Genomic DNA, 20,780 nt, shown 5'->3' on the forward strand with positions numbered 1-20,780 from the left:
ATGCCGGCCACCCCCAGACCAGCCCTGCTCCTCCTGCTGCTGCTGCTGCACATCCTGCAGGCTGCAAAAGCCCAGGTCAACCCTGGTAAGTGAGAAGGGGACGAGGTGGCTGCAAGAGCTGTGAGGTGTGTTTCCCTGGGCTGTGCTCCTGCCAGGGTGACCAAGCTTGGGCTCACATCATCCCCACCATCTCTGGGACTTTCCCAGGTTTGCAAGCTGTGTGTGATGGCCCCCTAAGCCCACGCCTGCCTGGGCACTCTGCTGTCCTGCACGTGGCTCGGCCACCACTAGTGACCCAGAAAGCATCCTCCATGTGCCACAGGCGCCTGTCCTGGCACTGACAGGTTGGTGGGGCATTGGGCTATGAGCAAAGTGCTGCAGCTGGAGTCCCAGGCTCTGAGTGGGACCCTTCTCCATCAAGCCCACTCTGTTTTTAGGCTGTGGCGTGTGGAAGGCAAGGCACCAGGGTATTGTTTACTGCCACTGGGACGTGCTTTCTTTGGTGGTTTTGCAGCAAACCAAGGTTGGCTTTAGTAAAGCGACTTGACTAGGTGCCTGGCTTCTACTCAGAAACCACAACACTGGATGTCAGTGAGAGAAGTGTGTTTAAATGGTTGTTTCTGCAGAGCTCAGCCCCCTCCTGCGTGGCAGGGATGGACACAGAGCCCAGGCTCCTCCAGCGCGTCAGGGTTTCCCTGAGACATCCCTGTAACAAGGCCCTTCAAAGACTTCTTCCATCCGTGGGAAGAGTTTGTTGGGTCTTTCCTGGAGGTTGCACGGTGCTTAGGGAAGCAATCCTGTTTCTTTTGCAGCCATCCAGGGCTGGCAGTGTTGGCTTTGCCTGGCCAGGGTGGTTACTGCCTAGGGCAAAGGAGCTGGGCTGGCTCCATGTTTGTCAAGAATTAAACGGGAATTCAGTGGGACCTGCACTCTGGAGAGCATTGCAAGGGGGAGAGCTGGAGACAAGAAGAGATGCTCCCTCACTGTGCCAGTGCTCATGCTGAAGATGTGCCCATCCCTCTGTCGGATGCAGGAGATGGTGCCTGTGGTGCGGGGACCTGGCGACAGGAGTCGGCTGCCAGGCGGTGTCGCACGCTGGGGCGCAGGCTCCTTGTTGGCGCAGCACCAGGCGAGCTGGAGGCCATGGGGACAGGAGGTGGCCCCGGCACTGCATCCTCACCTGGGCCCTGCCACCTCGGTGCGGGTGTTTGCTCGGGGTGGCGTGCGGAGGGAGAGCTGTGGGCTGGAGCCAGCGGCCAGACAGTAAACACAGCCAAACAAGCTGGCCTTTCAGGAGCTCTCTTGGCAGCCGGGCGTGAAAAAATAACTCCTGGGAAGCAGTGTGGATGCGGTGCTGGGGGAGCCAGTTGTCACTCAGGGATGCAGCCTGCCTGCCACCCCGGGTACTTTTCCACTCGCAGCTGGGGAGGGAGCCGGGCTGGTGATGGGAGCCACGGGGCCAGCGGGGAGGGCGAGCGCCTGCCTTTGTTGCTTGTTTCCCCAGGCGAGCAGGGGGAGCAGTGTGGCAGTGTGGCTGAGAACAGGTTGGGGTGGGTTTTGGGCAAGCACCTGCTGGAGTGAGCCCTCTGGGTGCCTCCAGAAGGAGGAGTGTGAAGACAGTAGTGCCAGCCCATGGGCTCTCCCTCCGCCGCAGCTGAAAGAATCTCCAGGGATGGGGATCATGTGTGTCCATCAGCCCTTGGAGCACTGTGTCCCCTTGCTTCTGGCTTCACTTTGATCTGGGCTGGCATCCACTCCTGGCCAGTGGCTCCATTTGCCTGGGCAGGTGTCTGCCTGTGCAGGACCGTCCCATCGTGCTTCGTCCCCACTCTGTAAGCCAGAGAGACGGCGAGCACTGCGCCAGTGTGGATGTGCTCCAGCCTCGGCAGTGCTATGCCATATTTCAGCATGTATCTCAGCTGGGGGGGTGAGGAGGGATGCCTGCTCAGCGCCCCGCCGGTCTCATTGCAGCGGTGTGCCGGTACCCCTTGGGAATGTCGGGCGGGCACATCCCCGATGAGGATATCTCAGCCTCCAGCCAGTGGTCTGAGTCTACAGCTGCCAAGTATGGACGGTGAGTGTGGGGACCCTCCTGTGACAGCCGCAGCAGGGTCTGGGCTGCCACGGAGGGGCAGAAGGGGGGCACAGGGCCAGCTTTGGCCTCCTGCAAACAGCTCCTCTGCTGCGAACTGCAGGCTGGACTCGGAGGACGGTGATGGCGCCTGGTGCCCCGAGATCCCGGTGGAGCCTGACGACCTGAAGGAGTTCCTGCAGATCGACCTGCGCGCACTCCACTTCATCACGCTGGTGGGCACCCAGGGGCGCCATGCTGGGGGCCATGGCAATGAGTTTGCCCCCATGTATAAGATCAACTACAGCCGGGATGGCACCCGCTGGATCTCCTGGAGGAACCGGCATGGGAAGCAGGTGAGGAGACGGGCAGGGGCTGCACTGGGTGGCGGTGGGGGGGTACACCTGCCCATCCCCACTGTGCTTCTCTCTCCCTAGGTGCTGGATGGAAACACCAACCCCTACGACATCGTCCTCAAGGACCTGGAGCCGCCCCTCATTGCCCGCTTTGTCCGCTTCATCCCCGTCACTGACCACTCCATGAACGTCTGCCTGCGCGTGGAGCTGTACGGCTGCGTCTGGCTGGGTGGGTGGTGCAGTCCTGTGCCCTTCCCTGTGTCCCCAGAGTTTGGCTGGGGGACTGCCCATCCCACGGGGGGGGCTGTCTGTCCTGCTGGGGGCTCGCAGCACTCCAGGGCTGGGCGGGGATCACCAGCAACTGGGTGTCTGGCATGGGCAGCCGCTCACTCTCCGCTCCCTGCAGACGGGCTGGTGTCCTACAATGCGCCAGCCGGGCAGCAGCTCGTCCTTCCCGGGGGCACCGTCATCTACCTGAACGACTCGGTGTACGACGGGGCATTTGGTTACAGGTGAGGACTGGGTGGGCTTGTGCACGTCATGGGCACCGTGCCGAGCAAGAGGGGGATGGGGGTGTTTCTTCCCTGCATTTGCAGGCTGATGTGCTGATCATCAGCAAAGCAAATACTTGGGGTCTCCCTGAAGTAGGGGGCACGGCCAGCTCTGGGAGGCTGTACATCATGATGGGGTCAGCGTGATGGGGAAAGCACCCTCAGCCCTTCTCTTGGATTTACGCTAACTGCACTGCTTGTTCAGCATCCTGCAGCCTTTTCTAGAGAGAATATAAAGAGGAATGAGAATATCAAGAACAAAAACCCCTCCTGAATTTCTTCTTCACGCTCCCTTTCCCCCCTCGCATGTGCCAGCATGACAGAGGGCCTGGGCCAGCTGACGGACGGGGTGTCGGGCCTGGATGACTTCACGCAGACCCACGAGTACCATGTCTGGCCGGGCTACGACTACGTCGGCTGGCGCAACGAGAGCACCGCTGGTGGCTATGTGGAGATCACCTTCGAGTTCGACCGCATCAGGAACTTCACCGCCATGAAGGTCCGTGTACCCACCGACCCTGCCCCCTGTTCCCTGTCCCCCACCGTGGCTGTGCTGACAGGCTGCCCCACAGGTCCACTGCAACAACATGTTTGCCAAAGGGGTGAAGATCTTCAAGGAGGTGCAGTGCTACTTCCGCGCCGACACCAGTGAGTGGGAGCCCAGTGCTGTCTCCTCGGTGCTGGTGCTGGACGATGTGAACCCCAGCGCCCGCTTCGTCACTGTGCCCCTACTCCACCGCATGGCCAGTGCCATCAAGTGTCAGTACTACTTCGCCGACGCCTGGATGATGTTCAGCGAGATCACCTTCCAGTCGGGTACCCACTGCTACAAGCCCTGCGGGAACAGGACCCTCCTGGGAGGGGTTTCAAGGAGGGAGTGGGGCTGTGGGGCACCCATGCCCCCCACCCTGATGCTCTCCTCTTCTCCCTTGCCAGATGCAGCCATGTACAACAACTCCCTGCCACCCCCCGAGATGCCTATGGTCCCCACCACTTATGGTAAGGCATCAAAAAGCATGTAGCCCTGAGATGGGTGGAGAGACGCCCTGGGGGGCTCTGCCCCATCCGATGGAGGAAAGGGGCAGGGGTTCTCCCCATGCCCCAGCGTGACTGGCTCTTGCTGTCCCCTTCTCCTGCCAGACCCCACGCTCAAGGTAGATGACAGCAACACGCGCATCCTGATCGGGTGCCTGGTGGCAATCATCTTCATCCTCGTGGCCATCATTGTCATCATACTGTGGCGGCAGTTCTGGCAGAAGATGCTGGAGAAGGTGAGCAAGTGCAGGGTGGCTGGCAAGGTGCCCTGGGGCAGTGGGCTCATCCCAGGCAGGTTCTTCTAGGAGCTCAGCACAGAGAATGCAGACTCATGGGGCGGCTGATGGTCCCTTCCCCTCCTTGGGAAGGCTGTAATTTGCACCCATCTCCCAGCCAAGGGAATTTATCTGAGCAGGGCAGAGACTTTGGGACCTGCCTGCTTGTTCATCCCTCTTCCCTGAAGCTGGGCTGGGGAAGAGGAGCCCAACAGGGTCTCACTGCAGCCCCTGGCTAACTGAGAGCAGTCACAGAGATGATGGAGCCAAACTCTTCTCCATAGAGGCAGACGATAGAAGCAGGGGACATGAGGACAAATGTCTTCTCCAGGCAGGTGCTGCAGCCCTGGGACAGGGCACCAGAGAGGGAGGCTTGGGGCTGGGCATGGCCATGGTGCCATGGAGCACAGGAGACCCTGTTGTGCCAGTGCTGCAGGGACCCCTTGTCCCAGCTCTCTGCTCCCTTGACTCCCTCTCACAGGCGTCACGGAGGATGCTGGATGATGAAATGACCGTCAGCCTCTCCCTGCCCAGCGAATCCAGCATGTTCAATCACAACCGCTCCTCCTCCTCCAGCGAGCAGGAGTCCAGCTCCACCTATGACCGCATATTCCCCCTGGGACCTGACTACCAGGAGCCCTCCCGCCTGATCCGCAAGCTGCCCGAGTTCACCCCAGGGGAGGAGGACACAGGTGAGAGCTGGGACACCCTGCCTCTTAAAACCATCTACCACTCATCGAGCCTGCAGCAGTCTCCTCTCCCCAGCCCCAGATTTTGGCCAATCTCCAAACATTTTGGCACAGAGGGGGCAGGGGGGAGGGAGGTGGCACAAGGTCCCGCACATCCCGCTTGGAGGCCACACAAAAGCTGTGATCGAGAGCTGTCATCGGTGTCCACCACCAGGCTGAGCTGTGTCCCCACCACTGTCCTTGGGATGCTCTGGCATCTCTTCCTCGGTCATTCAGAGATTGGGCAATGATCTCTGTTCATCTGATGCTTGGAGCTGGGTTGGTGCATTTGTCAGTGATGGGGAAGGAGCGGAGAAACCTGAGATGTCTGCAGGAGCCCAGTCGTGACAGGGTAGTGCAGGGGCTCTGGGGAGGACGGATGGAGAATCTGGTGGCTGGAGTGTGAGCGGGTGCTGGGGAGCAGAGGGCAGAACACCCATGGCAGGGCTGTCCCTGCTGTTGTCCACCACCAGGCTGCAGTGGCCCTGTGAAGCCATCCCAAGCCAGTGTCCCTGAGGGCGTCCCCCACTACGCTGAGGCCGACATCGTAAACCTGCAGGGCGTGACAGGCGGCAACACCTACTCAGTGCCAGCCCTCACCATGGACCTGCTCTCCGGCAAGGACGTGGCCGTTGAGGAGTTCCCCAGGAAGCTGCTGACCTTCAAGGAGAAGCTGGGAGAAGGCCAGTTTGGGGAGGTAAGTGGGAGATGGACCTGCTTGGAGCATGTCTTGGGCAAGGCTCTTCCCAGTTCACGAGGGCCAGGGGAGGCTGTCAGTCAGTGGAGTTAATGGCTGCCCCCTGCCCCCCTCCAGGTTCATCTCTGCGAAGTGGAAGGGATGGAGAAGTTCACAGGCAAGGACTTTGCCCTGGAGGGGTTGGATGCCAGCTCCAACTGCCCTGTGCTGGTGGCTGTGAAGATGCTGCGAGCAGATGCCAACAAGAATGCCAGGTACAGGGCCAGGGGGTGCACATGCCCCAGAATTGCCCCCCACATAGAGCCCTCCAGGGCAGCCAGGATGCTTGGAAAGCATCCCCTGCCTCCAGCAGGCAGGTGCTCAGTGCAGCTGTGAGGACCACATGTCTGAGCTGTCTGGCTATGCTGGGCTGCCATGATTCTGAACTCTTGGTCCTTGCTGGTCCTAACCAACTCCCCAGTGCTCCATTTACCCATCGAGTCCACTCTGCAGCCGTGTGTGGATCAGCCCTGAGCTCCCTTTCACGGCTTTTTCTTCCCAGGGGAGGGAACCCACAGATCCCCCGCGAGGCTTGGGTGGGTGGGTGACACACTTGGCTGGTCCGTGCACACCTCCATGCCCCTGTGGGTCTGTCTATGCGATCCGTGTGGTTTCTGTTCCGGAAAGGAATGATTTTCTGAAGGAAATCAAGATCATGTCGCGGCTGAAGGACCCCAATATCATCCGGCTGCTGGCAGTGTGCATCGCGGACGACCCGCTGTGCATGATCACCGAGTACATGGAGAACGGAGACCTCAACCAGTTCCTGTCCCGCCAGCAGGCAGGCAGCCCCCCCACCGGCCACACGCCCACTGTCAGGTAGCACCGCCTGGGACAGGCAGGGGCAGGCAGGGCTTCCTGCCCTAGGCACTCTTCCTGGCTGCGGGGCACCCTGCTCGGGGCTGTGTACCCCCTGGCTGCCATCCTTCCCAGCTCCTCAGTTCTCCCGTGTCCCCCCCTTCCCTGCAGCTACAGTGACCTGCGGTTCATGGCCACCCAGATCGCCTCTGGCATGAAATACCTCTCCTCCCTCAACTTCGTGCACCGAGACCTGGCCACACGCAACTGCCTGGTGGGGAAGCAGTACACCATCAAGATAGCCGACTTCGGCATGAGCAGGAATCTCTACAGCGGGGACTACTACCGCATCCAGGGGCGGGCGGTGCTCCCCATCCGCTGGATGTCCTGGGAGAGCATCCTGCTGGTATGTGGGTGCTGGGGTCCTCTGGTGGGCACTGACATGGCCCTGGGGCTGCTCGCAGCCTCTTTTCCTCAGGCTGGGGGGTGGGCAGAAGGGACACGGAAGTCTCTCCTCCCTGGAGACCATCTTTGGGGTGAAGTATGCAGAAAGCAGGAGCAGTAGCAGCTTTTTGAGGCGGGATGAGGGGACTACAGTGATCTTTGGGGTCCTGGCACCTAGCCTTTGAGCGGGATGCGTGACATCTTCTCCTGGCCATGGTCAGACCTGGAAGAAGGAGCAGGGTTATTTTTTACCTTTACAGGGAGCTGGGTCCTAAACAAGCCCCAGCTCTCAAAGGAGTCTCTGCAAGCCAGACCTGGAGCTCACCAGATTCTGGCCCGAGGCAGAGGGCAGGTCTGTGGGACCAAGCCGCCACCCTGGGCCCAGATCTGGAAGCTGAAGAATCCAGAAAGAGGTTTTGAACCCTGGGCATGTAGGGCTTATGGAGCAGGAAGGGGTAATGCACATGCCCCACCCTGCTCTGCTCCCTCTGGCCAGGGCAAGTTCACGACAGCCAGCGACGTGTGGGCATTTGGCGTGACGCTGTGGGAGACCTTCACGCTCTGCCGGGAGCAGCCCTACTCCCAGCTGTCCGACGAGCAGGTCATCGAAAACACTGGCGAGTTTTTTCGGGACCAGGGCCGACAGGTAGGGATGGGACAGGATGGGATGGGACAGGATGGGATGGGACAGGACAGGCAGTGGTGTGCCTGGGACACCAGGGACCTGGGGAAAGACTTTAAGGTGATCAAGTAGGGAGCTTGGCTATGGAAGAGTTATGGGACAGGAACTCCTCTGGGCAGGAGTCCTGGTGAAAGGCCCAGCACTGCAAACCCTGCACTTTACGCAGCCCTGGGCACCGCTTGCCCACTGACCCCACTCCGGCATGTAGCCAGACTGGGACACGTGAGCAGGTGCCCCTAGCCCTGCCACTGTGCTGCCTGGGGGTGCCCTTGCCCCTGAACACAGAGCAGCACAGCCCCCCGCCCCAGTGCATGGAGAAATGGGGCTCTCCAGGCATGGTTTGCTTTTTGGTTTTCATGGCAGTAACTCTCTCCCTTTGTCATCTTTGCCTTTTGTTTTGAAGACCTACCTTCCCCAGCCTGCACTTTGCCCCGACTCAGTCTATAAGCTAATGCTCAGCTGCTGGAGACGGGACACTAAAGATCGTCCCTCCTTCCAGGACATCCATCGCCTTCTCCAAGAGTCAGCCAGTGAAGAATGACCCTTAGATCCCTCCCAGCCCGGTTCCAATCCCTCCCCATCCCCAGAGGAGCCCCATACGCAAACTGAAGCCACTTCACTCGGACTTAGCAATAAAACCTGGGCAGCTGGTCTTGTTCTCATTGTACAGTGAAGCCTCAGAGAAAAACCCCAAGGGCAGCAAGGAGAGCCACGGCATGGGACAACTCGGACCTCCCACTTGCTTGGTGACCCAAGCCCAGGAGTGACACAGGCTGAGACGAGGGTTATTTATTGATGGAGCGTGTTCTTGGTGACAATGACTGGGACAGAGCAGCTTCTCTCCCTGGGTCAGAGGGGAGGAACATCAGCTGGGCTTTCTCCATGAGGAAGCTCCGAGCCCGTGTGTGGAGCAAGCGCCTGGGGAAGGGATGCGTGCGGGTATGTGCCCGCTGGAGCAGGGACCGTCTGGCAGCCATTACCTGCTCAAAGAAGAGCTGGGAGTTGCCACTAGCTCACAGCGGCCTGTGCAACTACAGGGCAAAACCAAAAACTCTCCGGACAGTTCGGGCTTTGGACATGCCATATGGAGGGGCAGGAAGCCCTGTCCCTGCTGGCCAGACCCCGGTTGCACAGGAAAAAGCCTGATGGCACTTCTGGCTCCTCGCTGGGCTGCTGGAGTGGACACTGTGCTCGGCCATGGCTCCTCTGTGTCAGCTGGGGAGGAGCAGGCATGCCAGCCCCGACGAAAGGCGTGCCAAGGGGACCTCTCACTGACCACCGCCACTCCAGAGCTGCTCAACTGCCCATGAAATGCATTTTGGACGCCCTGTGGGTGTTGCGCAGCAGACAGCGGTGGGATGTTAGCACATTTCACCTCCAAGGGGAAACCTCCAGATCTTCCCCTTCCGCATCTTCACCTGCCATGAGAGGAATGCACGTAGCAGAGCTTTCACTGGCTGCTGCCTGATGCCCAAGCCCCCAACAACCCGTGGGCATGGAGCAGCGGGCACCTCGGCTCTCCTGGCTCTCAGCCTGGGGATCGCAGCTCAGCTGGGGCTCCTGCGCTGGACTCTGCTGCCCTGACCATCCCACGGCAATCTGGTACCAGTCCATCCTCCTGGATCCGGCAGCACTGTGAGCAAACTGGGCAGGCGCCAAAGCTGCGTGCCCCCCAGGAGCCCCGGCAGGTTATCTGTTGTGCCCCAAAATCGGATCCTCCTGCGGCTGGACAGGAGGAACTTTGTACTTAGAGGGTACATGGACCCCTCCATACTTCTGTATGCATTAGTTCAGCACCATCAGGTCACGTGTGGCACAGTTTCCAGTATATATTGCTAAGACATATATATATTCAGTAGATGCACCTATGTATAGGGGCAAACCCGCTGAAGAGACACTTGCTACGTGAATCTGGTTGCACGGTTTCCTTGCGGCACTTCAGAAGGCATCTCGCTTCCTCTGTGGGCACCCTTGGGAGCCCGGCCAGTACCCGCCTGCTGGAGGGCTCTGGGGCTGCACTATGTGCCCTGAGATGCTGTGTGGGGTGAGCTCGGGGGAGCGCATGCAGGTAACAGTGTAAGAGATGGAGGAAGGATGCTCAAGAGATCTGCTGGTTGACCCACACCAGTTGCCCATCTCCATGGGTGACAGGGAGGGTGCTTTGAGTCTTGGCATCCACGTCAGCCCCAGATGTTGGCAGGGATCGAGATGGGATAGTGGGCCTGGGAGAGGGGAGGGCAGGGACAGTGGGCTGTGCTCTGCAGAGGAGCTGGCTGGTCTCCCCGTGCGTGGTCCCTCTGGCTGCGACAGAGAAGGTCTCATCCCTGCTGAGTGCACAGCCTGCAGCAGCGTGACGCTCTGCGGCTAAACCAGGAGCGAGGACAGGCTTTGTTCATGCCGTGTAATCGGTACCCGTCTGCCTCTGCCCTCGGATGCTCTCTCGGTGCTCAGGGTGCGTCGTGGCCTCTCCCAGCCCTGCCTTAGCAAGCTGGGAGCTGGGAGCACCGGGCTGGGTAGGGGCACGTCCGCCCCACGGTCACCACAGCTCCCACCAACCTGAGACACCTTGCGTGGGGCACGCACGGCCATGGGATAAATAGCATGTCAGGGTGCCTGGGGGGCAGCCCCACCGCCTGGGGAGGTGCGGGGGGGTGGTGTGTCTGTCCCCCACTCCAGCTGTGACACCGGCCCCGCCAGGAGCAGGGCTGCACCCGAGATCTCCGGCGGGACCTGCGCGCCCAGACCTCTCCAGCGGCGTTTCTGTTTGGCTGCAAAAGGTGCCTGTGTGGCAACGGATGGGAGGGCAGAGCGTGCCATGGCTGCTGGCAGGACCCTGCCTGCTGCAGCTGCGGAGCACAGCGGGCTTGTCTTTGCTGGGCGGGCAGGGCAGGGCAGGGCAGGGCAGGGCAGGGCAGGGCAAGGTAAGGGGAGACAAAGCAAGGCAGGGCAGGGCAAGTGTCCCATCCCATGCCGTGGGCATGGGGAAGGTGATCTTTTTTAATACACAGTGTGGTAATCCAAAATAACCACAATTATTCCGGAGGCTCGTTTAAATCGTAAATTTACTTGCAATGAGGTGGAATTGTAAGAAACAAATGACTTGGCAAAAGAGTTCTCCCGAACAAACAACTCGGCAAGAGATTTCGCTCAAAATTATTCCTGTATATATATATATATTTTTTTTTTTTTTTAATATCCAAAATGGATATAAGGAAAGAGAGAGATATTGATCACCAGTCCTGGTTCCAGCATCAGCCAAGACAACAGGGGTTGGATGGTGTGTCTCTGGTTCCTAGAAGCGCTCTTCTGTATGTGCTTCCTTTTTTCTTCATGTTTTCTGTCACTTCTCTCCCCCTTTTATATTCGCTGTATCAGCACAACCCACCCCACTACTTAGTTCCAGGTTTCCCTCCTTCCCAGGTGATATGTAGCATGATCTGGGTGGAGGGATGAGTGCTAATCTTCATTAACATATGCAAAGGTCATTCATCAGATACAACAGCCAAGAAACCAGTTGGGCCAGGGCAGAACCACCTCCCATCTCCACAGGGCTCCCTCCTCCAGCCACATCCTCCACTAATAAGCAAGCGTTTGTCTTCGCAGTTTGCCGTGCACAAGGTCTGCGTTACCCAGATTCGACATCACCCACCCCGTGACTACCATTTCGGTTTCAGGGTACTTTGCCAGTGTTTGAGACATTTCTTTGGAAGGCTTGGGAGGGCCTTCACCCCTCCCTCTCTCTTCACCGTCTTCCATCAGGCTCCTACGGCAAGGCAAAGGCAAGGCCAGGCCAGGCAAGGGAAGGGAAGGGAAGGCCAGGCCAGGCCAGGCAAGGCAAAGGAAGGCAAGGCAGGGGAAAAGGAAGGCAAGGCAGGGGCAAAGGAAGGCAAGGCAGGGCAAAGGAAGGCAAGGCAGGGGCAAAGGAAGGCAAGGCAGGGCAAAGGAAGGCAAGGCAGGGGAAAAGGAAGGCAAGGCAGGGGAAAGGAAGGCAAGGCAGGGGAAAAGGAAGGCAAGGCAAAGCAAAGGAAGGCAAAGGAAGGCAAGGCAGGGGAAAAGGAAGGCAAGGCAGGGCAAAGGAAGGCAAGGCAGGGCAAAGGAAGGCAAGGCAGGGGAAAAGGAAGGCAAGGCAGGGGAAAAGGAAGACAAGGCAGGGCAAAGTAAGGCAAGGCAGGGGCAAAGGAAGGCAAGGCAGGGGCAAAGGAAGGCAAGGCAGGGGCAAAAGAAGGCAAGGCAGGGGCAAAGGAAGGCAAGGCAGGGCAAAGGAAGGCAAGGCAGGGGCAAAGGAAGGCAAGGCAGGGGCAAAGGAAGGCAAGGCAGGGGAAAAGGAAGGCAAGGCAGGGGCAAAGGAAGGCAAGGCAGGGGCAAAGGAAGGCAAGGCAAAGCAAAGGAAGGCAAAGGAAGGCAAGGCAGGGGAAAAGGAAGGCAAGGCAGGGGAAAGGAAGGCAAGGCAGGGCAAAGGAAGGCAAGGCAGGGGCAAAGGAAGGCAAGGCAGGGGCAAAGGAAGACAAGGCAGGGCAAAGGAAGGCAAGGCAGGGGCAAAGGAAGGCAAGGCAGGGGCAAAGGAAGGCAAGGCAGGGCAAAGGAAGGCAAGGCAGGGGCAAAGGAAGGCAAGGCAGGGGCAAAGGAAGGCAAGGCAGGGGCAAAGGAAGGCAAGGCAGGGGAAAAGGAAGGCAAGGCAGGGGAAAAGGAAGGCAAGGCAGGGGAAAAGGAAGGCAAGGCAGGGGAAAGGAAGGCAAGGCAGGGGAAAAGGAAGGCAAGGCAAAGCAAAGGAAGGCAAAGGAAGGCAAGGCAGGGGAAAAGGAAGGCAAGGCAGGGCAAAGGAAGGCAAGGCAGGGCAAAGGAAGGCAAGGCAGGGGAAAAGGAAGGCAAGGCAGGGGCAAAGGAAGACAAGGCAGGGCAAAGTAAGGCAAGGCAGGGGCAAAGGAAGGCAAGGCAGGGGCAAAAGAAGGCAAGGCAGGGGCAAAGGAAGGCAAGGCAGGGCAAAGGAAGGCAAGGCAGGGGCAAAGGAAGGCAAGGCAGGGGCAAAGGAAGGCAAGGCAGGGGCAAAGGAAGGCAAGGCAGGGGCAAAGGAAGGCAAGGCAGGGGCAAAGGAAGGCAAGGCAAAGCAAAGGAAGGCAAAGGAAGGCAAGGCAGGGGAAAAGGAAGGCAAGGCAGGGGAAAGGAAGGCAAGGCAGGGCAAAGGAAGGCAAGGCAGGGGCAAAGGAAGGCAAGGCAGGGGCAAAGGAAGACAAGGCAGGGCAAAGGAAGGCAAGGCAGGGGCAAAGGAAGGCAAGGCAGGGGCAAAGGAAGGCAAGGCAGGGCAAAGGAAGGCAAGGCAGGGGCAAAGGAAGGCAAGGCAGGGGCAAAGGAAGGCAAGGCAGGGGCAAAGGAAGGCAAGGCAGGGGAAAAGGAAGGCAAGGCAGGGGAAAAGGAAGGCAAGGCAGGGGAAAAGGAAGGCAAGGCAAAGCAAAGGAAGGCAAGGCAAAGCAAAGGAAGGCAAGGCAAAGCAAAGGAAGGCAAAGGAAGGCAAGGCAGGGGAAAAGGAAGGCAAGGCAGGGCAAAGGAAGGCAAGGCAGGGGAAAGGAAGGCAAGGCAGGGGAAAAGGAAGGCAAGGCAAAGCAAAGGAAGGCAAAGGAAGGCAAGGCAGGGCAAGGCAAGCAGGGGGTACCCGAGCAGCTCGGCGGAATAGGCGTGGCCTGCACGGGGGGGCGGGCCATGCACTACAGGGGCGGGGCCTGAACGGCGCGGCGGGCCCAGGGGGCGGGCCCCAGCGCGCTCCTCCCCCTCCGCTCGGCCCACCATCACGCCACCGGCGGCGCTGTCCCCGCCCCCTCCGCGCGTCCCGATTGGCTGGGTCCGCGGGGCGGGGCTTCGCGTGCGGGCAACGCGTATAGTGCTGAGGGGAGGCGGCGGCCTGGGCAGTCCGGGATGGAGCGTGTGGTGCTGGTGACCGGTGCTAGCGGGTGAGCGGCGGGGACCGGGCGGGCGTGGGACCATAACGGGAGCCGGCCGGGGCGGGACGGGCTTGCCGCGGCTCGGCTCGGCTCGGCCCGGCCCGGCCCGGCCCGGCGGCGCTGTGTCTGACAGCGTGCCGTTGCAGCGGCGTGGGGCTGGCGCTCTGCCGGCGGCTGCTGGAGGAGGATGGCCGCATCCATCTCTGCATCGCCTGCCGCAACGCCGAGAAGAGCGAAGCCGCGCGGGACCTCATCCTGGCCGCCCACCCCGCCGCCCAGGTCTCTACAGTGGAAGTGGACCTGGGCAACCTGGCATCTGTCCTGCGTGCCGCCCGGGAGCTCCGCTGCAGGTATCGGGGCTCCGTCCCCCACCCCGCCGAACGCGTCCGTCCGTCCTCCACCTCACCGGACCCCCCTGTTCACCCTCCGCCCCTCACCCCTGTGCTCTTCCCCATGCAGGTTTCAGCGCCTGGACTTTGTCTACCTCAACGCTGGGATCATGCCCAACCCACACGTGAACTTCAAGGCGCTCTGGCACGGTCTCCTCACCGGGTAGGAGATGTCGAGAGGACTTCGGGGTCTGGTCCGTGGGAGCACGGGGTGCTGGCAGCATCATCATGGCCAAGGCATGCCCTCGTGTCCGGGGCTGAAGACTTTATTCCCTTTCCCCACTACGACATGGAGCACATCCCTGCGGGATGCGTGGCCTTGCGTGGGGTGGGCTTGGCAGCTGGGTGAAGTGCTGAGGTGCTCTGAGGCACCCTGTGCCGCTTCCAAGCCCTGGTGCGGGGCCCGCTCGTGCCAGGGTAGGGCGAGGGTTCAACCAAAGCCTGTGGCACCTGGCACTGGGGGCAGAGTGAAAAGCACTGGTGTGTTGTTGGGGAGGTGGTTTGCTCTTGCTGGGTCTCCTTACTGTTGTTTTTGTTCCACTAAAGGTTTTTGTAGTTGTTCTCAGCTGCGGATCACGGTATTTTGTGAAGCTAATAATTGATGTTTATTCTAGAAGCACCGTGGGGATAAGTATCATTATTCTATAAGCAACATGGGGAATTTGAGCTAGGGAGCAAACTTGCATTGTCTCTAATACAGTTGTTGGGGTGTTGAACATAAGACGCTAGATTGCTTTCCTTATGAGGATTAGGCATGGCCTTAGGTCTTAGCTCCATACTAGAGCTTGATTTTGTAGTCTAAACATGAAGTGGAAGAGCAAGACTTTCTTTTAATGGTACTTTACTGTGGTGAAGCGAGGGAAGGGACAAGCCTTCTCCAGTCTAGTCAGCATTGAGGCACTTGCAAATAGAGGTGCTGAGAAACTGTGTGAACTTTTTCCAGCCATTTTTTTCATGGATTAATAAAGCCCTTGGAGGTGAAACTGGAGAGGCTATCTGGAGCCTGTGAGGTGGGAGATACTTTTCAAGAACTGAAGTGGGGGAGCAGTAGATACCTTCCTGCAGTGTTTCTCTCTAACACCTCTGTCCTCTGCTTCCAGGAAGGTGCTTCACATGCTGACTACTGCAGAAGGCATAATGACCCAGACGGACAGGCTTAACGGAGACGGACTGCAGGAGGTGTTTGCTACCAACCTCTTTGGACACTTTGTCCTGGTGAGGCTGTGTATGAAGATTGAGCCCTTGGTCTGGTGGTTGATGTGGGTAGGGATGGGTACAGGCGGTTCTGACTAATTCGTTCTGTCCTACGGGTTCAGAGACTGGTGCAGGCTGCAGCCTGGCAGATAGGAATGACAGGGCAAAGGTCTCGGGCTTTGTTAAAATAGCAATAAATGGTGGTAATGATTGTTGCAAGGGTTAATATAATCTTGAGGTTACTCTAGTCAGTCAGTAAGCCATACGTAGTTCTTTCTGTCCAGGGCGAATACCAAAGCTGGGCTATGTGAAATTCTGAGGTGCTCAAATGAGCTCTGTAAGGGAATGGTGGCTGCTTGTAAATGCTCCTGGTGGACCTTGGGCTGAGGTTATACTTGAGCAGCAGCTGCTTCCAGCTGGCCTAGTGAAGATTGGCCAAGACTAGGAAAGCTGAGATAAACTCGTGGCTTTTAAGAACGGCAAAGCTATACTGCAACTCTTTAAAATCACTGTCAAATAAGTTAACAATTATTTTGCAGGTTCGTCAACTTGAGTCTCTACTCTGTGGTAATGAAAAGCCCTCGCGACTCATCTGGACCTCTTCCAGCAATGCCAGGGAGTCTGCCTTCAGCCTTTCTGACTATCAGCATGCCAAGGGGCAGGAATCATACAGTTCCTCCAAATATGCTACTGACCTGACAAGTGTGGTTCTGAACAGGAAATTTAATGAGCAGGTGATGACGGGGTTTGCATGTCTGAAGAAGCCTAATGAGCTCCGACTATTTATAATTATCATTACATTGTTGTTACCTAGTTGCATTCATTCATAGCAATCTGATATGTTCTTTAATGCACATGTAAGACCTAAACACAGCTTGCTGTGGGCACAGATTTTAACATGAGCATCTCCAATTTGGACCTCTCAGAAATCACTACACCTAAGCAATGTCTGGCTCTGGTAGCTTTAGAGAGGAGAGCATCTGCTATTAGCTGGTCTCTGTACTCACCTGAATTTTCTTTGCTGAGAAGTACTAGGAGGGAAGGAGTATGATCCATTCTTAAACTAACTGTTCTATATTTGCACACTAACTTGGGTTTCTTCTCGGCAGGGTTTGTATTCCAGTGTTGTTTGTCCTGGTCTTGTTATGAGTAACATGACCTACAGAATTTTGCCAGTTTTTCTGTGGAAGCTGCTAATGCCCATCATGTGGTTGGTAAGTGGATCTTCTGGCTGGTTTTGGGTTGAGGTAGCCCTGCTTTGGTATACTCCACTGAAGTGATGTGCAGCGGGCTTCTGGCTCCTTGCTACCCATGCTGCTATACAGCTTTTCCTTCTATTGGATTGGGCAGGCTGGCCCCTCTGCAAACCCTGCCTTTGGCACCTTGGGGCACCAATTTCCAAGCTGAATTCAGAGGTTTGGTGCTGGACAGCACTGTGCATAGAGCCAGGGTTCAGCCCTTTAGCCATAGCAGCATTTGTCAAGACTCCCCTTGGAAGGTTTGCCAGCCTACTGTGGGCCTATGAAACCCTATCACTTTGGTGGCAGCAGAGCTCAGGACAGAACTTGGCCCGTGCTTTGAAATGCTGTTCATTTCTGTAACAGACCCTATATTTTTCAGTGTTCTTCTTTCCATGCCTCTAGAAGGCAGTGTCTCCTGCTCTCTTCTTTCCATCCCTCTGGAAGGAATAACCTGATGCTCTCTGTTGCCTCTTCCCCTGCTTTCCCAAAACTTTCCTTGCCTTTCTTCCTCTGGGCTTCAGCTTTTCAGGTTCACCACAGTTCTGTCCCTGAAGGCTTCCTGCTCTGAGCCTTGATGCTCTTGCTGCAAGAGTGGCCTTTCTGCTTAAGCTGCCCCAGCTGGCAGGAGCTGATCCTGACAGATCACATTTCTCCTGGCAGTGGAAAGGCAATGCCTTCTCTGTTGCCTGCAACACCGGCAGTGTTGCAGATCCTCTCTGCCTCCTGCTGTATGTGCTCCTGAGACCATTCAAGAAGAGGAGCCCGCAAAGCATATGTGTGGCCCGTTGCCTCTTGCTTTGCGGGTGAGCTCTGGGAGCATGGAGTGAGGCTTCCTGATCTGGCGGGTGGTTCCAGAAAACAGTTTGTGGTGTTAAAAGGATGCTTTAGTAATAAGAGTGCAGTGTTACCTGTAGTCAACTTTGAGGAGTATTTCTACTTCTGGTAGATTAATCTGGTGTGGCTGGGCTGTGGAGGGCTTGCTGAAGAAACCTTGGGCCGCAAATCCAGATTCTGTCATGTACTTCTCTTCCCCTCAGATCCGTTTTTTTGCCAAAACTTATACTCTGACACCGTATAATGGAGCGGAAGCTCATGTAAGTAGTTTACAACTTGATTTTTAATATGCCTTCCTTCTGGGTAGCTCTTCCAGGGTCTGCTGGCTTGAACAAACAGCCTCTCAGCAAGGCTGGCGGGTCAGTGCTGTATTTCCTCCTGAGGAGCTTACAGCCCTGAGTGCTGGAGGGCCAGCTGTGACCAGGGCTGATCTGCCAGGTGATTCTTTATGCCCTTCATCCGATGCCCATAAAATGAAGTGATTTTGGAAAAACACTATTCCTTCTATCTCGGGGAGAATGCTGCTGTTCCTGTTGGCAGTCAAGCAGCCATAGACCTGCAGGCACAGGGGACAGAGTTGGGTAATGCAGGGCACATCATGGCTTAAGCACAGTAGTGAGCAAGTTCAGCCATGTTGAACTGCTTTAGTGGTTTAGCACTGGGACATAAACAGGATTTACTGTTAGCTCGGGTAGGTCACAGCTGAGAGAAGCCAGCTCGGAACTTCTTCTCTAGATATCAAGTCTTCCCCTGCTTGCTGAAAGCACCTGTGGTGTGTCCTCCTGTGTCCATTGGCAGTTGGGGCCTTGACTGCAGGCTTGGTTGGGGCAGTGTGTGCTCGATCGTACACGTTTGTGCTCTTCTTCCTAGGTGTGGCTGTTCAAGCAGAAGCCAGAGCACCTGGATGCCCTTGTCAAATACCACAGCTGTATTTCTGGACTGGGGAAGAGCTATGTGGAGCCCAGAAAGGTAAATGGAATGTCAGCCTCCTCCTGCAGGGGACTTGGCTAGGGGTCTGCCATCTGCCTTGCGTGGAAGGGTTGGTGCCAAGGGCACCCTGTGGCTGGAGTGGAAACAAGATGCATGTTGAATGCTGAGCAGCAAGGAGGGATGTGGGATTATCTGTGAGGTTTCCTAGAGTAACTCCTGGCTTAGGCCGGAGTCTGGAAGACAGTGGAGATGATGGTTAGAACAGGATGAGTGTGTAATGAAAAATATGTTCTGGCTTGTTCCCTGGTGATAGATGTCTTTAGTTTCCTCTCTGTGAATGCAGAAGCTCTAGAGATGCACCTTGCCTATCCCCAGAGCTGTCCTCAGTGTCTGTGCTGGCTGCCACCAAGGTGATGGTCTCACAGGGCTGTTCTTATTGTCTTCCAGATGTATGTGGATGAAGAAACTGCTGAGAAATTTTACCAAAAGCTGTTGGAACTGGAGAAGGAGATTCTAGAAAGATATAGTGATCTCTTAAGTTAAGCCAGTCTCAATAGGATAACAGTCTTGTGTTGGTAACATGGGCTTTCTTCATTCTGGTGCTATTTGTGTTGCCTGCTGTTCTGTAGGCACGTGACTTCAGATCCTGTCTTCCTTCTCGACAGAAGCTGAACAGTTCCTGAAAATGGAAATGTGAAAACTGAAGAGAAATACGTAGTCTTTTTGGTATGGGAAATTTTTCTGATATAGAACTGGAGACCTAGAGTAGGTGTCTTAACGCAGTTGCAAAGCAGTGTCTTGCAAAAACACGACTGGATTGTGCACAGTTCAGGAACAGCTTCAAAACAGGGTTTAAAGTTGGCTTAGTGCAGGAGAGGCAGCAGTCTGGGGTGCTGCCCTGCATCTTGGATCTTCCAGTCGTTCTAGATGACTCAACATTACCTGTGGCTGATCCTGAAGTACTTGAAGGCTTATCTTCAGAGCAGCTGCTTGTACAGCAAAGTTGGAGCCAGCTTTCCAGACATGCTGAACAAGATTGAACCTTACTGGAAGTCAGGCTCTGCACAGCATCTGAAGACAAGCCTCCTGAAGAGCTGGCCTGAGATGTGCACCCCTTGCCTCAGCTGTGAGGATAAATGCCTTGGTGTCCCTTGAGTATGGGGCCATAAAAGTTCTAACCATGACTGGCTGGAAAGACTGAAGCTGCTGATGATAACCTGGTCTCAGGGCTAGTTTGTTCTGTTTGTAGCAAGAGTGAGAGGTTACAATGTTATTTTATCTATTTAACTCTTTTTATATATAAATCTACTGTACCAAGTATTCTTCCTGTTGTTTCCTGGGGAACTTCACCAAGTAACTGGTGTACTTCAAATGCTGCAATGAATAAATTACTGGAACGGACTTGTCCTTGCTGCAGTGGTGTTTTTACTCCAATAGCTGTCTGCTTTTGACTCACAGGGCTGGAAGGGAGGTTGGTTTGTTGCCTGGCACAATAAGGCTGTGCGTACGTGGGAAGCGTGGGGTCTCCTGCCACAGGAGAGCTGCTAAGCACCTTTTTGGGCTTACTTCTCTTATTCCTTCTAGTTAATGAAAGGCACGAGTGACTTCTGAAGACTTCAGTGTGGTTTTGTGTGTTGAGCACCTGTGGGGTGTCTGAGGCTATTTCCCAGCCTTAGGCACTTGGGAGATGGAGATGCCTCTGGTGCTTGCTCACCCTGATGTGTCACATAATTACTGATTTAATGGTCCCCAGTAAGGGAGTATTACAGTGTGCCCAGGCGCTTCTCTGGGGCCTGGCAGAGGCCAGATGAGGTTAGGAGGGAGGCTATGCTGCTCAGCCCTGCGCCACCCCGGCTGCGGTGGAGACTCCCTGAGCTCTGGAGGTGCGGCTGTGCTGCCCAGGCTGGTGCATCCTCCTGGGGTGGCTGGAGTGCCCACAAAGAGGGCTGGCTTAGAGCTCTGTGTAGGAAACTGCAGAAGCACAGAGCTGGCATCTGGGAGAATCCAGACTCTGCAGAGTCTCATCCCGTTGTAAGGGTTACAGATTTAAAGAATCTTGCTTTTATTTTTTTTTCCTTCTTCCCACACTCCATTGTTTCTGAGCATCTCTGCAAAGTAGAGGGGTACTGCTAGCACGGTGGTGTCTGCTGCAGAAATAGCTCAGTCTTGAGTTTTGGCTGAGCAGCACCTCTCAGCTCAGCCCTCGTGTGGATACCTGAGCTCCCAGCGCTGGTGTGGATGGGAATGCGCTCTGTTTTGGCCTGAAGTTGGAACAGAATGACAAGATGTCCATTGTGGAGTGGTGCTTCCCTTGGCTATGGCTGTGGCTGTTTAGAGTTGTGAAACAGACTGGGGTGTACTTCTATGGACCTTTATTTAAATGCAATAAAGTCTGTCCTAGCACCAGCTCTGGGTGCTGTTGCTTTGTTCAGCTACATCCTGAAACCCCCTGGGGCCAGAGTCCCCCCTTTCTGGTGCCATTTCTTCTCCACAGGGAAGGAGTCAGTGGCTGGATGTCTCTTCAACTTAGCGTACTTGATCCCCATGGCATCGTACAGCAGTATTTAGCTCCTTGTTCTGGAG

General features: G+C 56.5%; 2 protein-coding genes across 3 annotated transcripts; both read left to right on the plus strand.

The window, feature by feature from the left end:
- DDR2 (discoidin domain receptor tyrosine kinase 2) lies at positions 1 to 8,232 on the plus strand. Of its 2 annotated transcripts, none has more exons than XM_009953358.2 (16): positions 1 to 85; positions 1,972 to 2,074; positions 2,196 to 2,427; positions 2,509 to 2,656; positions 2,834 to 2,939; positions 3,294 to 3,477; positions 3,551 to 3,794; positions 3,915 to 3,977; positions 4,119 to 4,249; positions 4,770 to 4,980; positions 5,490 to 5,713; positions 5,831 to 5,967; positions 6,380 to 6,571; positions 6,722 to 6,956; positions 7,491 to 7,640; positions 8,080 to 8,232. In XM_009953358.2, the coding sequence occupies exons 1-16, from the start codon at positions 1 to 3 to the stop codon at positions 8,215 to 8,217; spliced, it is 2,583 nt and encodes an 860-aa protein (XP_009951660.1). In that variant the 3' UTR covers positions 8,218 to 8,232. The 2 variants fall into 2 exon arrangements, with proteins under 2 accessions (XP_009951660.1, XP_086318672.1); XM_086462546.1 differs by having other exon boundaries at positions 6,728 to 6,956.
- A 5,351-nt stretch (positions 8,233 to 13,583) lies between these two features.
- Positions 13,584 to 18,764, plus strand: HSD17B7 (hydroxysteroid 17-beta dehydrogenase 7). The gene is made up of 9 exons (XM_086463153.1): positions 13,584 to 13,618; positions 13,756 to 13,959; positions 14,069 to 14,161; positions 15,099 to 15,213; positions 15,732 to 15,926; positions 16,302 to 16,406; positions 17,471 to 17,527; positions 18,138 to 18,236; positions 18,645 to 18,764. Exons 1-9 carry the CDS (start codon positions 13,584 to 13,586, stop codon positions 18,738 to 18,740), a joined length of 999 nt encoding a protein of 332 aa, XP_086319279.1. The 3' UTR covers positions 18,741 to 18,764.
- The last annotated feature ends 2,016 nt before the right edge of the window (positions 18,765 to 20,780 follow it).

The sequence above is a fragment of the Leptosomus discolor genome, chromosome 3, assembly GCF_034619465.1.
Source record: "Leptosomus discolor isolate bLepDis1 chromosome 3, bLepDis1.hap2, whole genome shotgun sequence".
Taxonomy (NCBI): Eukaryota; Metazoa; Chordata; class Aves; order Leptosomiformes; family Leptosomidae; genus Leptosomus; species Leptosomus discolor.

Coding starts and splice junctions, on each gene's coding strand:
- DDR2 (XM_009953358.2), top strand. CDS start 1: ATGCCGGCCACCCCCAGACCAGCCCTGCTCCTCCTGCTGCTGCTGCTG. Junction 3,478..3,550: donor GGAACTTCACCGCCATGAAG/GTCCGTGTACCC, acceptor GCTGCCCCACAG/GTCCACTGCAACAACATGTT. Junction 3,978..4,118: donor TATGGTCCCCACCACTTATG/GTAAGGCATCAA, acceptor TTCTCCTGCCAG/ACCCCACGCTCAAGGTAGAT.
- HSD17B7 (XM_086463153.1), top strand. CDS start 13,584: ATGGAGCGTGTGGTGCTGGTGACCGGTGCTAGCGG. Junction 16,407..17,470: donor TAATGCCCATCATGTGGTTG/GTAAGTGGATCT, acceptor TCTTCCCCTCAG/ATCCGTTTTTTTGCCAAAAC. Junction 17,528..18,137: donor ATAATGGAGCGGAAGCTCAT/GTAAGTAGTTTA, acceptor TCTTCTTCCTAG/GTGTGGCTGTTCAAGCAGAA.